The 17,798-nt window shown below is 39.5% G+C and overlaps 1 protein-coding gene across 1 annotated transcript in view; it reads left to right on the top strand.

Annotated features, from left to right (window-relative positions):
• Positions 1 to 17,798, top strand: part of POLN (DNA polymerase nu) — a 78,883-nt gene that overhangs the window by 14,840 nt on the left and 46,245 nt on the right. Inside the window, exons 8-14 of the mRNA XM_072335127.1 lie at positions 3,904 to 3,964; positions 4,167 to 4,231; positions 4,513 to 4,596; positions 5,015 to 5,104; positions 6,202 to 6,258; positions 6,749 to 6,802; positions 7,058 to 7,123. Coding sequence (XP_072191228.1) covers positions 3,904 to 3,964; positions 4,167 to 4,231; positions 4,513 to 4,596; positions 5,015 to 5,104; positions 6,202 to 6,258; positions 6,749 to 6,802; positions 7,058 to 7,123 — 477 coding nt within the window. The remainder of the gene's footprint in view (positions 1 to 3,903; positions 3,965 to 4,166; positions 4,232 to 4,512; positions 4,597 to 5,014; positions 5,105 to 6,201; positions 6,259 to 6,748; positions 6,803 to 7,057; positions 7,124 to 17,798) is intronic.

The raw sequence follows: 17,798 nt of genomic DNA, 5'->3' as shown, positions 1-17,798 counted from the left end.
TGCCAGGATCATCTTTCCGGCCCTTTTTGAAGATAGGCGTCACATTTGCCAGTCTCCAATCCACCGGGACATCCCCAGTCAGCCAAGACTGCTGAAAAATTATGGACAGTGGTTTGGCGACCACATCCGCCAACTCCCTCAGAACTCTAGGGTGCAACCCATCCGGCCCCATGGACTTATAAACATTCAGCTTTCTAAGTAGGTCCAGAACCATCTCATCACGGATCACGCAAGGCTCTTTTGGTTCCCCCTTCCCGTCTACCAGTGTAGGGGGGTGCGTTCCCAGGGAGTTACAAGCATAACTATTGAAGACCGAGGCAAAGAAGGTATTAAGTACCTCAGCCTTGTCCCGATCCTCAGTGACCAAGTTGCCCTCAGAATCCAACAAGGGATGGGGATTTTCCTTAGCCTTCCTCTTGGTATTGATGTGTTTATAAAAACATTTACTATTCTCCTTAACCTTAGAAGCCAAGCTCAGTTCTAGCTGTGCCTTGGCCTTCCTAATTTTCTCCCTGCACAGTCTCACTACAAACCTGTAATCCTCATAAGTAGCTCCCCCATTCTTCCAGAGACCGTAAACTCTCTTTTTGTTCTTTAGATCAAGCCAAAGGTCTCTGGTCAGCCAGCCCGGCCTCCTCACCCGTCGGCTCATCTTTCGCGATTTTGGGACAGTCAGCTCCTGCGCCTTTAGGACAATTTCCTTAAAGTATTCCCAACCTTCCTGGGCTCCCACACTCTCCAAAGATACTCCCCAGGGGGCCCTCTCAACCATAGTCCTGAGGAGGTTGAAGTCCGCCCTCCGGAAGTCCAAGGTGGCAGTTCTGCTGACTCCCCTCCGCGGTTCAACAAGGATCGAGAAATCTAGCATTTCATGATCACTTTGTCCCAGACGGCCTCCAACCTTTACATCCCTCACCAGACCATCTCTGTTAACAAACAGCAGGTCCAGAGTTTTGTTTCCCCTCGTCGGCTCCTTCACCAACTGTGTCAGGAAGTTATCTCCCACACACTCTAGGAACCTCCGAGACTGTTCCCTGTCTGCTGTATTGTAATCCCAGCAGATGTCTGGGAAGTTGAAATCCCCCACCAGAATGAGGGGGAGTGACCTTGAGACCTCCCCCAATTGCCTATAAAGCATCTCATCCACCTCATCATCCTGGGTAGGTGGCCTGTAGCAAACTCCCACAATAACATCGGTATTGTTGGCCTTGGTTTTTATTCTGATCCATAAGCTTTCAACCCTGTCATCATCATTATTGATTTCCACGCATTCACAATCTTTTTTAACATAGAGAGCTACACCACCACCTTTCCTACCTAGCCTATTTTTTTAAAAAAGTTGGTAGCCCTTAATCACTGCACTCCATGTGTGGGAGTCATTCCACCATGTTTCAGTGACGGCAACTATATCAAAATTTTCTGAACAAACAATGGCCTCCAGCTCCTCTTGTTTATTACCCATGCTGCGTGCATTAGCATAAAGGCACCTGAGCTTGGCCTCCTTGCGATCAGCAGCAGCCCTAATAGCCTTGTGACTACTATTAGGCGTTTCCACAGCCACCAGCTTAACACCAGCCCTCGTGTTTTTCCTACAAGGAGGCAAGTCATCCTCCTCCTTCACCAAGGGCCAAGACCTTAGGGGTTTAGAAGCATACCCCTCTCCTGCAAGCACAGGGACATTGCATGCAGTTTCCATTTTGGTGACCCCAGCTACTGCCCCACCCCCCTTCATAACTAGTTTAAAGCCCTCTGGATGAACCTACCCAATTCTCTCCTTAAGATCCCTTTTGACCGGTGGAACCCAAGGTCAAAAAACCCAAACCCCTGCCGGGCACACCAAGCTCGGAGCCAGGTATTGATCTGTTGGCCCATTATATTGAATCCCTCATTCTTCCCTGAAGCAGGTGGGATAGAGTTGAACACAACTTGTGCTCCCGAACCCTTTACCTGTCGCCCCAAAGCTCTGAAATCCTTTTTCAGAGTCCTCATGGAAGTTCTGCCTACCTCATCACTACCAACTTGGAACATTAATAGGGGATAGTAGTCAGAGGGGTGGACTAGGGAAGGAAGCTTCATCCTTACATCCTTAACCCGGGCACCCGGGAGGCAGCAGACCTCTCTATGTAGAGGGTCTGGCCGACATATTGGCCCTTCTGCTCCCTTCAGCGCAGAGTCACCAATAACGATGACCCGTCGTTTTTTCTTTGTTGCTGATGTTCTAATGGTGGGTGAGGAACGGATGGACTTGGGGGGCACCACCAACTGAGGAGTACTACCATCATCACCATCCGAGGACCTACTCAGCTTAGGGGGTTCCCTTTTAGGTAGTTCCTCCACCCTCTCTCCACTCACCTCCTGATTGATTTCCAGTGCCTGAAACCTATTGCTCAGGGAGAGTGGTGGACACGGGGCAGGTAGGCAGGGGGGATAGCCACGACGGCGAGTTGGAATTCTCTGCCAGCCCTTCTCAGTGGTAGGGATTGTCCTCCTGTGATAGGGCAGGGGGTCCACCACCTTCCCGGTGTTTTTTCCATGCTCCTCACCCTGCTTCTTACTCCCACGTTCTCTTGTGGCCCTTAGCCACTGCACTTCCTCCCTGAGTTTCACCACCAGGCTTAGCAGCTCGTCCACCTGCTCACATCTCACGCAGGTGGGGGCCCTGCCACCCTCCCCAGGCAGCAACAACTCCAGGCACTCCATACAGCCAGAAACCTGAACTGCGGCATTTCTGGCCTGGCCCTCTGTCTGAGTTGCCACAGTTTTGGAAGAGTAGGATCTCTTCCTGGTGGAGACCATGATTATACTGTAGTCCCAAGAACAGCAAGAAGAGCGTAGGAAAAACTAAAGGCTAATACTTACAGCCCCTACTACTTCAGCCACTACCTATAAGCACAGCTTACTATGAGCAGAGATAGTGACTACCACGCTGGGGTAAGCTGTGGGCGGAAGCTAGCTTCTGCTCTCCTTGAGGCTCTTTAAAGCTTGTTGTCAGGTGCTGACGTTAATGACCAGCAACAACAACACGTTTGCAGGCTGTTTACAGGCTGTTTAAACTAGATACTAGAGGCTTTCCTTGAGACTGATGTAAATTATAGTGTAAGGGATGAGAAAATTAGCTGATGGAGCCATGTTGGGCTGTTGTTTTTTTTTTGTTTGTTTGTTTTTTTAAGTGGCCAAGCAATTGTTCTATCTGTGAATGAAGGTAATGGAAACGCTTAAGGTACAGCAGCACCAAACACAAGCCTACAGAAACTGAGAGATCTCTTGTTGTCTGATTGGTCAGAGTGGTCAGAGGAAAAAACCTATCCTCTTCTTTGTGACTAAATTGTGTGAATAATCCCACCATTTTAAATCTTCCTACTGAAAAGAAAATATTGAATTCAGAGTGGTTGCTTAGTTGTTCAAGTGCACAAGAAAAAAGAATGAAGAAATGTGGACCCTACACTAAAAATAATGTAGAAATATGGTGTGTAAATTTCTTAATTACCATTACACTTCCTGTCCTTATAAAACAATGTGATAACTTGATAACTGAATGTAATGTTCAGATGCAGTCATTCACACTAACTAGTATTTCATGCTACATACAGCCTTGTGTTTATAAAAATAAATGATTCAGGCATTGGAATGCACTGCCCAGGGAGGTAGTAGAGTCACCGACCATGGGAGTGTTCAAGAAACGTTTGGATGTTGCGTTGAGGAATATGGTTTAGTTGGGAAGTATTGGTAATGGTTGGACTAGATGATCTTCTAGGTCTTTTCCAACCTGAAAAATTCTGTGATTCTGTGATACAGAACATGAAATACTACTTACTGAAAAACTGATCTATGTAATGCTACTACTGTACCGTTTTTAGAATAAAGTTTGCCAATACTGGCGTTGATTTGTACCTTACATTACAGGTCCAAGGTTTGTGGAAATTATTTTGCAAATTAGAGATTCCACTAATCAAAGTTCTGGCAGGTATGAAAATTCAGTCCCAAATATCTTTTTACCATTTTCATGCAGCTGTTTATTATACTGAAATAAAATGTTATAATAACCAAATATTACATTATCCTTGTAATGCCTGTGAACACTCACACAGGTTAGGGTTTCCATTTTGTAGCATGCAAGATTAAAATCATCAATTGCAAATGTTCTCAGGATTTAATTGTATTTGCAGTGATGGAAACTCAAAAAATACATGTGGACAAACAAGAACTGAGAAAAACATCAGAGATCCTGGGGGTAAATTTTATCCTTGTTTTTTCCCACAGATGTTAGTGCTTTTTTTCCTGCAGTAAATCCCCTCTCTAGTGCACAAGGAAATGTAGATAGAAGATATGTGAGCAATCCATTAAACCAGCTGACAGTCAACAATGTGGTATCTCACTTATAAGTGGTAGTCCAATATACTTATTAATGTAGGAAGTAACGAAATATGAGGTATATATACTCACTAATCTAGGAGAGAACAGAATATTGAAGAAAATCTGTAAAAGGAATAATTCTGATGTACTAATTTATAGCTGAGACTCAAGGAACTTGAAGAGGAAGCCCATCAGATTGCTGGAGAACGATTCCTTCTGACCAGCAGTACTCAACTCAGAGAGGTAATATCCATACTACTGTTATTAATTAATCTATCTGTCTGTAAACTGTTACTGATGCAAAGGAATTATAAAGCATATAAATTTGTTCTTACAACTTCTGATTCTTCACTACTTTCCTAGATTCTAATTATCTTTTCTGATTATAAGGGAAGACATCTCAGCTAATTCATAAATCTGACAGTTTGGCTAATCTGTATTTGAATGAATTTCAGTAATGCTTTTTGTTTTAGTAAGTGCACTATTTTCAGAAATAATATTCTAAAAGTAAAGATTAGATCTTTTTACTCTGTTATTTTTCTCTTTTCTGCATTACACTCTACTTTGCTTGGAATCTCTTTTATAGACTGGAGTTCAGGAATCTAATGATTTTCTGTTCTTTTACATCACTCGAAGCACTGAATTGTTTTTCTTAATGTAGGTACTGTTTGAAAAGTTAAAACTGCATACTGTGTGTGAGAAAATTCCCAGAACTGAAAGACAGCAAGTTGCATCCACCTCAGAAGCTGTGGTGAGATGAGGTTTTTAAATGATCTGCATTATTTAGAAAAGCTTCTAAGTTGTATGTCAGTCAAGCTGTCATTTGTCTAGTTTCCCTTCCAATCTTCTTTTATTTTGATACTATGTTAATCACATTTGATCTACTTATGCCAGAAGTGACAGAGAGGGACCAAGAATGGAAAGAGAATTCTACTGCGTAAGACAGAAAAACAGCTTTGTATTGAATACACTTATGTCAAGGGAAATACTCTGTAGGTTCCTGATCTGAAATTCATGGTACCTTGTAGCACTTTGTATCAACTTTACATAGATCTAGTATCAAATCTACGTAACTATAGACTGGTTAATAAATCATTTATCCCCAGTAGTAAGAAAAGAGTTACGATTGAAAATCTTGATTCTGATAGAATTGAATAATTTTATTTAATCTGAACTGTGTAGTTCTGGAAATTTTTGTTGTACCTCTTCATATACAATCTCCTTTGATTCTTTTTATTTACAAATTTTTATGTCAATTTACAATCTAAGTAATCTTGAAATCTCCTGGAACTTGTATGATGGGACAAAAGGGAACTCTGCTGTTAGGTTTTCATTGTATGAATACACTTACTTACATACATGTTTATTATCCACTCATGAATACATGTATAAATATATTGCGTACTTTTCCACGTTCTCTCTTGCTTAGATGCTGTCTAGCACAAAAATGAAATGAATGATGATAGACAGTCCCCCCCCCACTCCACATGCCTTATTGTTTTCTATGTTCTTGTGGAAAAGTTTTCATGCCTACGTCTCTTGTTTCTGTCTGAAATGGGAAGGGAAACAAAATGCAAGGGGATAATCTCCACCCCTCCTGCAGAAGGAAGGGATGAGTGAAGACTCTTCTGGGTCTGTGTTGAGACTGTTAAACTGTTATATCCTTAGACAAACATTTCATCCTCTTTCATCTTGGCAAGTGAATTTCCTCCAGCAGAACTTCTGCTATATTTTATTTAACTGTTAAGTATGAAATACTAATCCTTGTTCTAATGGTGAAGTTAAGATAGTTAAATAATACCACTTAACAAAAGGACATAACAGTAATTCAGATTCTTTATTTTACAGTTAAGTAAGTTGCAAGATCTTCATCCTTTGCCTAAGCTAATGTTAGAATACCGGCAGGTGAGCTGTTGGTTTTACATGATGTAGTTATAGTCAAGCAAAATTAGCAAAAAATAGAACTTATTAACAGCTAAACAAACAAGGTGACAAGAGCCTCCTGAAAATCCCAAATTACCTAGTTAGCTCTTATGCTTAACGTCTAGGTATTCAGTACATCAGTTTCCAACATAAATAAATAAATAAAATCCATGCTTCTATTTTTTGTGCTGCTTTTTGTGTAGTTCATTGACTGGGAGGCATAAAGTGTAAAAGAATGAATTCCAATAGGGCTTTTGCTAGTACCTTCATAGATCTGCTTTAGTGTATACCTTAGCACTCTGCTATTTTATCTTAGTAGATCAACAGTGATTATATACCCATTTTTTTTTTCCTAGGGTAGACTGTCTTTTAAGAGAGTCTATGGAACAGTCTCATGCACTTTAGATTGTTTTTGATGTGTAGATCTTATTGTTATGTATAAGTATTTGTCTAATGGTCTTATATAATTTAGGTTCGTAAAATGAAATCAACCTATGTGGATGGACTAAGAACATGCATGAGAAAGGTAATATATATTAAAAAACAATTCTAAAACATGGGACTTAAAATAAAAGTTAAGAAATGATTGCAGTATTTACAGTTAAAGAACTGTAATGTATATGTAATTAGATAGCATTTCTTTTTAAATTTGTAATCCTAATTGCAGTGTGTTTTAATTAAGTTTACATTAACTAAAGTAGAGAAATACGTCCTTTTTGGATGTGTGAAATCTCCCTCTTCTTTGGGAGATGGTGAGGGGTATTATTTTATTTGACTACAGGGATTTATTTGTCCTACATGGAATCAAACAGGAACTGTGACTGGCAGACTTTCATCCAAACATCCAGTAAGTGAACCTTTTAAAATTTAAATTAAAATTTTAACAATAAGGTAATTTAGATACCATACTGCATACCTTAACTTAGGAAATGTTCTAGTAAGTCTAGCAATAGCCATACTGTATGTAAATGGAAGACAGAAAAATATGTTAATGAGTAATTTTAGTGAATAATTTCCATGAACATTTCATCAGAAACTTTAATTTTTTATTTTTTTTTTACCTTAAATTGATGTAGAATGTGAGATCTGCAAGCCACACATGTACCTTCTAGATTGCTACAGAATGACTTCTATATAATAAGTTCCTGATGTTTATAAATCCCTCCCTGTAAAGGACTGGTGAACCGTAGGGCATACCCGGGGCTTACAGAAAAGGAGGAAGAGCACAAGAAGAATCCCTTCTCTTCTGGAATTTGACTTCAGGCCTTGCAGTATAGAATCACTCTGTTACTCTGGAAGTCAGGTCATTTATGGCTGTGATAGTTGGGCTTTTTGTGCTTCATTTTGGCTATAATTTTTTTCTGTATATACTTGTGGCAGGAGTGACTTTTGGCAGATGCTTTGCTTTTGTGGAAGTTCAAACAGGAAAACATCTCATATACTACATCTCACATGCAGTTTTGGATGATTATATTCCAAGCAAAGGTTTCTTTATGTGTGTATTATTTGTTTTGTAAAAGAACTGAATATATCTGTCTTCTCTCTGTGACTCCGTTTAGTGTTTTAAAGGTTTTTAATTGCAGGTCTAAGGGGAAATGACCAGATAAGAGGCACAGAACAGGATTTCTTTTTCAGATGAACTCTGTGGTCTTCATTCAGATGAATCCACGTGTGGATGTATGGATGACATATATTTTTGCCTCTAAGTGGGTTTCTGTCAAAAGATAAGCTTATTCACATGATATGTGACACTGTTGTGGGTGTGTACTACAGGCCCCCTGATCAGGAGAAGGAGGTTGATGAGGCCTTCCGTAAGCAACTGGAAGTAGCGTCATGCTCCCAGGCACTGGTACTTATGGGGGACTTCAATTGTCCAGATATTTGCTAGTAGACCAACATGGCCAGGCATGCACGGTCCAGACAATCCTTGCAGTGCATTGAAGATAACTTTCTGATGCAGGTGGTCGAGGAACAGATGCGGGGTGGGGTGTTGCTGGACCTTATTCTCACCAACAAGGAAGGACTTGTTAGGGAAGTAAAAGTTGGGGGTAGCTTGGGTTGTAGCGACCATGAGATGGTGGAGTTTGAGATCCTGAGTGGAGGAAGCAAAGCAAAAAGTAGGATTGCTACCCTGGACTTTAGGAGAGCCAACTTTGATCTCCTCCGGGACCTACTTGGGGCTATCCCGTGGGCCAGGGTGCTAGAAGGCAAGGGGGCCTGTGAGAGCTGGTTAGCATTTAAACGGCTCTTCTTCCAAGCTCAGGATCAGTGCGTCCCTGTAACTAAGAAATCAGGAAAAGGTGCCAGGAGACCTGCGTGGATGAGCAAGGAGCTCATGTGCAAGCTCCATGGAAAGAAGAAAGTGCATGATATGTGGAAAAAGGGTCTGACCACTTGGGAAGAATATCAGGATGTAGTCAGGGACTGCAGAGATGCGACGAGGAAAGCTAAAGCCCACCTGGAGTTGAATCTAGCTAAGGTGATAAAGGATAATAAAAAAGGCTTTTTTAAGTATGTTAACAGCAAAAGGAAGGCTAGGGAGAATGTGCACCCCATACTAAGTGAGGGGGGCATTTTGGTAACAGGGTATGCTGAGAAGGCAGAAATACTGAATGCCTTCTTTGCTTCTGTCTGCAGTGAAAGGGCTCTCCCTCAGGAATCCCAGACCCTGGAGGTTGATGAGAGAGTCTGGGGAATGGGAGATTTCCCTTTAGTCAGGGAAGAGGTGGTCCGCGAGTGCCTAGGAAACATGTTTAGAGCATAGGAAGTTCCGCACGAATGTGCGCAAGAACTTCTTTATGCTGAGGGTGACGGAGCACTGGAACAGGCTGCCCAGGGAGGTGGTGGAGTCTCCTTCTCTGGAGATATTCAAGAACCGCCTGGACGCCTACCTGTGTGACATGGTGTAGGGAGCCTGCTTTGGCAGGGGGGTTGGACTCGATGATCTCTAGAGGTCCCTTCCAACCCCTACAATTCTGTGATTCTGTGATTTTTTACATTTCCGTTGCAGCAACTTAGAGAAGGTTTCTTGGTAGAACTTGAATTCAGTGGCTTTTCTTCCATGCATCTACTTTAGTTTAACTGTACAATCTTCCCTCTCATTTGATTGCTGCTTCTCATTTGATTCCTTCTTCAACGTGAGTTGCACAACTAAAACTTTTGTCACAAATAAGTATTATATAATGTATATATCATGTAATATAGTACCTCACAAAAGAGAGACATGTTTGATGTTGTAGTCTACTGCTGTAGAAGACTGCATATAATGGAATACTATGATTTGGTTCGAGATGTAAATTTCAGTGCTAGAAGTAGGTATTCTGTATTAAGATTTTTCCCTCCAGTCTTCTGCATCAAAGAGAACTGTTACTAATGAATTTACACTTCTATACTTCAGAATATGTTTGTATCTTTAAATTAAAAAACATAAAGCAATGGGCTTTGGGGATGTTTCCTTCCTTTGAGTATCAAAAAGTTATGCTGGAGATGAGTAAAATTCTTTATGTCCTTAGAGCAGTTGGGGGAAAAAAAGAAAAAAAAGTGAAATAAAAACATTGCTATTTCACTCCAAGAAAAGTAGTTTTACCAGCTTATCCAAACAGACAAAGAAATAAATAATTCAATGTATCAAAGTGTTCGGTAGCCTTTAACTTGGAGAGCAGAAATGTCACTAGAAAAAGAAATTAACTTGGATATGTTGAATGTTAATTTGCTCAAAGAAGAGCCACATGAAACCTAAAATACTGAATGTATTTCAGGATATCTAGTAATAGCTTCTGGTATTGAACGCATTATAGAGAGTTGCTTGGTTGTTTATTAGAAGTCATGTGTTACTATCGGTGTCTGGAATATGAATAATAAATCACCTGTCTGGTTTTAGTTCCAATAAAATAGAAAGTCTCTTGAAGTAGGGACACTGTATGTGTATCAGCACTGAGTGTATTCTTCTGGGCTGTCTTTTGGAGTGAAGGAATGAACTGAGTCATTTAAAACTCAAGTGTAGTTTTGGGGTAGTTTGTCCTGTGGCTTATGGACAGTGTGGATGAGATGCTGTGTACTTTTTTCTCTCCATTAACACTGTTCCAATAGGTTTTACATCCTTAACATACCCCTACACACATGCACAACTGAGCAAGGCAGACTGTGAGTATCAGGCAATCAAAACTGTAGGGACAGCTCTTGAATTTCCAGGTCTCATTGTGTTGCAGTCTAATCTGTGACACTGCCGAATTTTTATTTTTATTGTGGAAGTTTACATCCCTGCACAAACAGAATTTCATCTTGGTACTTCAGCTTTGTATAGAAGCTCACCTCTACCCAAGCATCCTTCTTTTGTCTCTTTCTTCCATGATTCATAAAAGGTTTTGACAGCTGATGCTAAGAATAAAGTCTTTGGCTACTTTTGAAATTGCACTATTATGAGTTCAGTTTTGTAAGTATATTTTCATATCCTGATGTAGTGACATGAATGATTTCTTCAAGTGGGCAGATAGTGTGGATCTTACATTTGCATTGGTTTTGAGTGCATTTTGTCTTTTGTTTGTTTAAAAGTATGTTTATTGGAATGCCTTGAGGATAGGGGGAAGTCAGGTATGTTCAAGGCTCATGTAAAACGTCTTCCCAAAAGATTTTTTTAGTGCCATTTAAGCTGACAAATTCATTTTTAGGTAATTATGCTCTGACGTTGGCTTTACTAAAAGGGAATGTCTGGTTTGAGATGACAGTCTATGCACTCTCTTGGACCTTTGCATCAAAGGAATTTAGTGTCATATTTTCTATTAGGTATAAACATTATTGCTCTGATATGCTGATAAAGTCAGAGCATTCATTCTTACAGCTGGTCTTTGTTCTGAGTATGAAGTGCATTCAAAATGTATTTTCCTTTTGTCATGTTTATTTTCAGTATATTTCTTTCAGTGCTCTTGAGTTGCATGCTGGTTAGGACTGCACTAATAGTACTAAAATAGTATCTCGTTTTATGTGTTTAGAGTTTTTACAGTCTCTTATTGCTGCTTTACTTTTAGAAATGTGTTTTAGGTCCTGGATTCAGCAATTAAATGAGCTGCATTTACAACATTGGAGACAGTTCTCAATTTGTTCTTTCTTACTCCTTGGTTGTTTTTTTGTTTTGACAGGGAAATATACTTGAAAGAATAAGTGTGTTATCAAGGCTGTAGTTCAGTTGCTTTTGTGATAAGAATTTACATTATGTTTACATTTCAATAAGACTCTTTTAGTTACAAGCGGGACAGCAACAGCACGAAGTCACATTAGTAGCAGTATAACACTGATGTCTGATGTTCCAGATAATCACATTGATTCAATATCGAACTGTACAAATAAGGGTTCTGTATCATAAACCTTTGTTCTCTTAGCATCACATGTACTCCTCATATCCTTTTACACGGTATATTCATGTCTTTGGTGATCTCTGTAGAAAGGCTTCTGATTTGTGCATGCATCTCATGGTGGGCGTAGTGTATCCAATGCATAGATAACATTTGATATGATAATGTTTCCCATCTGGCTCAGTAAAGCTTGGGATATCATCTGGGCTGTAATTCTGCAGTAACGGAAGCGATTATGTAGATAACTTGTCTTTTATTTAGGACTGTCTTTGTATGTATAATTGTGGTTTGTGTGGTATTTAAAGAACGATAATGTGTAGCCAGAATAAATCTGTTTCTATACAGTAATACATGCAAAAAATGCTTCTCTTTTAAAAACACAGGAAAAGAGAGAGTCTGTCATTACTAGTTCTGCAAACTAAACATAAACATAAAAACAGAACATCAAAATTAACAGTGCAAGAAAACGTGGGATTCTGTACCACTCAGGGTAATAGCAGGTAAAATGTTTTTCACGATGTGCTAAAAATCAACTGAGAGGCCCAATTCCTCCTTCACTCTCCTTTAGTTTCTGGCAAAAAGCCCCTTGGAGAGGCTTAGATGATAAAGTTTCCTGTTAAGTGTCTCTTTGCTCGGGTGATTATGGCATTGCATACCTCCATTTGCTCTGTCAAATTTCTAAGATACTGGATTTCCATTATATGCAGTAAAAATTAAATTGCCAACTTTTAAGTGCCTGCTGCTATTGACTGGGCATTGTTCAGGCAGTTGGATATTTGCTGAATCATTTTTATCCCTTGAACGGCCTTTGCCAGTGATGTTTTAGAGCTGCTGCAGATTCCAAAGCTGTGCACTGATTGCCTTTTAGAAATCTGTATTGGAATACAGTCAGTACAACTGGCTGTGTTTATTTCTGATACGATAATGATGGGAGCTTGTGGGTGACAGCAAGAACTTAACACTGCCTTTGTTTACATCAGTGGTTTTTATAGCTATGTAGTTTCCGATGCAAATTACAAGATGTTTTTTTTAAAGTTGTTATAGTAATAATCATAAGTTAGAGTACTGTGCTATGGAAGTTTATCTGTATTCTGTGTTGTGCCTCTTGGAACTCTGTAAAGTCTTTTTCCATGCAATTTTATAGTAACCAGAAAGCAGTTTTAGTGTGATATTTTCACTACAAGAGACAAATAGTGCTATTCACTTGTAATCTGCCACAGTCTTCATTTTTCCACTGTTTATCCACACATGCTTCAACTCCTGTATGGGCATGTTATATATTCTGTTATGGGTATCTAATAGTATCACTGAGTTGTTGTATGGTCACAACTGTTGTACCTCCACATCCACACTGAGGAATCTAATAGAGCTCATGGCCGACTAAGTTCATTTTCACTGTCAAATTTCATGCTCAAGTATCAAGTCTCTAGCAATCTGCAAAAATGCATCTATCTTCACATCAGTGTAAATGTGTGCCAGTTTTTTAGGAAGCTGTCTGTTGGTACCTGTCTGTGTACTGATGCAGGTTTTGAAGTCCTGCTTGAAGATGTTCTGCTCTTTGTATGAAATATTCCGACAGTAGGATTTCTAAGAATATATTTGTAGAAATTACTCGAAGCTTGGAGACTCGTGTTGTGAGAAGGCAATAATAATAATAATTTAAATGTAACTCGTGCACAGATTACATCTTGTCTTGTAGGCTCTCAAAAGTTCGAACTGTTAGCATGTTCTTTTCTAGTGAATTACTATTTGCAAGGGCAGTAAGTCTAATTCTGATCTGAGAATAAGCTTCATTGGTCCAATACAACAAAAGTATCGTGCATTATTCTTCTTCCTGTTTCTCACTCGGAAAACAATTTCTTCAAAAGCTTTAAGAGTTCTGACAAGACAAAAAAAGAAAAAGGGAGAAATGAAGAATGATAAAAATGGAATAGATTTATAGGGGAAGATCAAAAGATAGATATAGCAAGAGACCCTTCTTGTCTTGGATGGTTCTGTTTTCAGAGTGCTGCTTTTTGAAAGCTCTGTCATTGGCTTCCTTCAGAATTTCAGAAAATGATCTCTGTAAATGTACATCCCTATCACAGTGGTCTTTCTCAGCTGACAGTTTGTTTTTCCTGTGTGAATGAGTGGAAAACCTGCCAGTTGTCAGCATCCTGTCATGAAACGTCAAGAAATTTCCCCCAGAGTTTTGGAGACAGATGTTTTCTCTCAGGTTTGGAACAAAAAATAAAAAATGGCTCACGTGAGGATCACTGAAGATAGATGGAATCGGACAGAGGTCATCTTGCTGACTTCTATGCCGTCTTACTGTCCTCAGTTCTCCTGTGTTAACCATTAGCATCTGCTGGCTGTGACTGGTAGGTACTCATCGTTAAGTACTACTTCTACCAATTCAAGAAATGCATTTTCCTCTTTTTGAGGGAAGAAAGAGACAATGGTTATCTAGGTTTCAAATTCAATATTGTCTGTAATCAGGAAAATGAATGTGTTTGATTTTTAGCTAGCCACTAGGTGGCAATTGCAGATAAGTCAAGACTTGCTTAGGAATGTATGTATGCAGAATAATACTGCTGCCACGGCCTTCTTCATTTTCTCTTTTTATTGAAATATGTGTATTTTAAAAAATAGATCTTCAGAGTATCTTAAAATTGTCTCATACAGAAGTTAGAGAAAATAATTATTTCTGTGTTTAAGTATGGCAGTTTTTGTGCTGTATACCTTCTCAGTGAGTCACTTGCCAGACAGTTTTGGTGAACTGAGTTCATGAGTGTGCTCAGGGCTCAGTCTTGTTGGCTCTGCATTGCAAGTAATAACTTTAACTGACCTGAGTGAAGGCTGGGAAAAAAAGGTTGCTTTCATAGATCTGCTCCATCTGACTCCTCAGCAGTTTTTGGTCTTCACTCATGATGTAACCACACCATGTTAATATACGAATGGATAATTTTATCTCCCTGAGTAATTTTTGTCTCTGTTCTTGTTTTTAATTAAATCCTTAGATTAGTGCAGAAATTAATCAGAATCAAATGTCCATATTCTACCAACATTCTTCTCATTCCCTTTTATTTCAATAACTTACCAGCTTTTTTCTGTTGCATTTTGCATACTTTAAAAACATGCAGATCTGAGCAGTTAGTAGATGACTAGCAATTTTCTAATATAAATATACACATGAATATAGATGCCACTGTATACATATACAAATTTATTTCCAGGGAGTTAGCTGTGTTGACTAAGGTTGCTGGCTTATTTAAAAAACAAACACTATTTATGCTGCTATAAATGTATATGATAGAGGCTAGCTGCATTGATAGAAATAACTGAAAGTGAAATATAACATGGGAAATAAGCAACAACCTTGACAAAAAGTATGAAATAATTGAAGGGTACCACTAGCCTCTGATTCAGTTTTCTAACCTCATTGACTTGAAAGTTATTGTAGCCAGTATGTATCTTTATGCTGCAATCTTGTGAAAGAACTGAAAGGACGTACTGTTTAAACTAAGAAATTATCAAGTTTGTTTATAAAATCAGTTTGAAATGTAGAAATAGAACTCGGAGGCCAAAAATGGAAAGCTTAACAAATTTTAACTGATTGAGGATATACCCATCAAAATGGGAGCAGTGTGGTGTTTGTTGAATTTTGATTTGATGGTGTTTTTGTTGATAAATCTACTCTCCTCTGGCTGAAAACTGTATGAAAAAGTTGTGTATTTTTAGGCTGTAACAGAGACGTCAAGAGTCCATCATTCTGAGTGTCCTTGCTGGAGTAGCCTGTCATTCTTTCTATATGCCTCTATATGCAGAGCCTAACAGCAGAGACTAATACAATCACAACATCATCGACAATGGATTGATCTTGTAGAGATTATCTAGTCCAACCCCTCATGCGCTAGGCAAGGTCCATGAAGTGGATTTCTCAGGTCATGGTCTGAGAAAAAGACTGGAGATACTACAGCCTCTCTAGGCAGCCTGTACTGCTGTTTGAGCACTGTTTAAATGGTGCTTCCTGTATTTGCCTTCCCACGACCTCTTTTTCTATCACTGCATGATACCAGTGAGGAGAATCTGGCTCCATCTTCTTTATACCTTGCCATTGAGCAGGCATTTGTATGGCTAATGTCCTCTGCTGAGCTTCTATTCTCAAGGATAAATAGCTCTGTCAGCCTCTATTGGTATGACGTATGCTCCAAGCCCTGAATTATATTTGTGGCTCATTGACTGGACTGTCTCCAGCGTGTCCATGTCTCTCTTCTACTGGGGAACCTAGAACTGAACCCAGCAATCCAGGTTTATTTTATTAGTGCTGAGCAGAGTGAAGGCTCACCTTTACTCTGGCCTGCTGGCAACGTTTTTCCTGATGCACTCCAGGATGCTGCCATCTTTCCTGGGCACGAAGACTTGATTCTGGCTCATGTTCAACTTGTTTTTTTTTCACCAGAATCCTCAGGTCCTGTTCTCCAAAGCTGTTTCTCAGGCTGTCAGTTCCCAAAGTATATGGCACATAGTGTTATTCCTCCCTACATGCAGGAATTCAAGTTTTGTTGAATTCTTTTGTACTCTTCGTGGCCCATTTCTCCAGGCAGTTGAGGTTCCTCTGTATGGCAATGCAGCCATTTGCTGCATCAGCCTCTCCTCTCAGTTTTCTATTGTCTACCATCTTGCTGAGATTGCTCTCTATCCTGTTATTTAGGTCACTAATGGAGGTGCTGAGCAGTATTGGCCACCGGGACACGGACACTCTGTTAGTGACTGGCCTCCAGCTGGACTTTGTGCTGCCTATAACAGCCCTTTGAGCCTGGCACTTCAACCAGTTTTCTCTCCACCTCACTGTCTGCTTATCTAGCTTGTACTTCATCTGTGTGCCTATGAGACTTTTATGAGAGACTGTTTTGAAAGCTGTGCTAACATCAAGGTAAACAACATCTGCTGCTCTCCCTTCATCCACCAAGTTAGTCATTTCATCACAAGGGTTATCACTGCTTAAGCATGATTTCCCTCATGCTGACTACTCTGGATCATCTTCTTGACTTTAATGTGTTCGCAGATAGTTTCCAGGACTAATTTAAGTAATTGAGGAGGAGCTGTCTGGCCTGTAGTTTTCTGCATCCTCCCTTCTGGCCTCCTGGAAGATGGGTGTAGCACTTGCTTTCATTCAGTATTACAGACTGTCCTCTGATCACAGGGATCCTTCAAACCTGGGCAACTCTGCCCACAGCAGAGGTTTTGTTATGTCATCCAGGGTGGTAATAGTCATTTACCAAAGCCACAACAATCTTCTGCTTTTGATTATAATAATACAGTCATCTAATCAACAACTCAAGGTCTTCATTTTGGAAGATTGTCTCCTTGTTAGCCCATCAATTAAAATACCTATACTAAATGTATCTTGTGAAATCTGATCATCTAAAATTTTAGAAAACATCACTTTCAGTCAAGTCTGAAGTTGTTGTAAATGTGTCTTGCACAGGTAGATTGAATTGCCCACTCAAGATATCTGTGTTTGTCTACTGGCTGTAGAGGGATCTTAGACAGCTAGTTTAAACCAGACACTAACCTAAAGATGTTTAAGTTAGGTGAGAGGCATCTATTAAGCTGTTCCAGTGTCTTAGAGGTGATGATTGCCACTTTCATGTTTCCTGAGCTTCTTATTTTTTCCCTGAAGATTTATTCAAATTTTGAGTTGTTAGCTAATTTACAAGTGAAAGTACATTTTGCACTTGCAATTATGTTTTTCAGAATAGTTTGTAACACATCTAAAAAGGCTTTAAAAGCAGACTTCCTGCCTATGCTTTCAGTGAAGTCAAGATGGCAGTACAGTGATTTATTTTGCCATCATAAGATTTTGAAATAAATCCTCACTTCATCTTGTTAAGAATTTAGAATCTGGTGAGTTAAAGAAAATAATCAGTGATTGTAACCGTAAATGGATCTATGCTGGAAGTTATCTTAAGCAAATGTTGTAACCGTGTAAGCCCAGCTGAAAACTCCATAACGTGCTCTCTACCATTAAAACGATTTAAGTCAAAATTGGATCTTTATAACTTTAGTGATTTTAGTTGTTTTTACATGTGGAAAAATTAGGTTCCTGCATTCAAGTCTGAGTGCATAAGGAAAGTCTGGGGCTTGGTTCTTTTCCTTCCACTTCAAATTTTAATACCTTTCGCAGTTTGA

Source organism: Excalfactoria chinensis, chromosome 4 (genome assembly GCF_039878825.1).
Source record: "Excalfactoria chinensis isolate bCotChi1 chromosome 4, bCotChi1.hap2, whole genome shotgun sequence".
NCBI classification, from domain to species: Eukaryota; Metazoa; Chordata; class Aves; order Galliformes; family Phasianidae; genus Excalfactoria; species Excalfactoria chinensis.
Note: the sequence above shows the minus strand (reverse complement) of the source record. Positions and strands in the feature narration are given on the sequence as shown.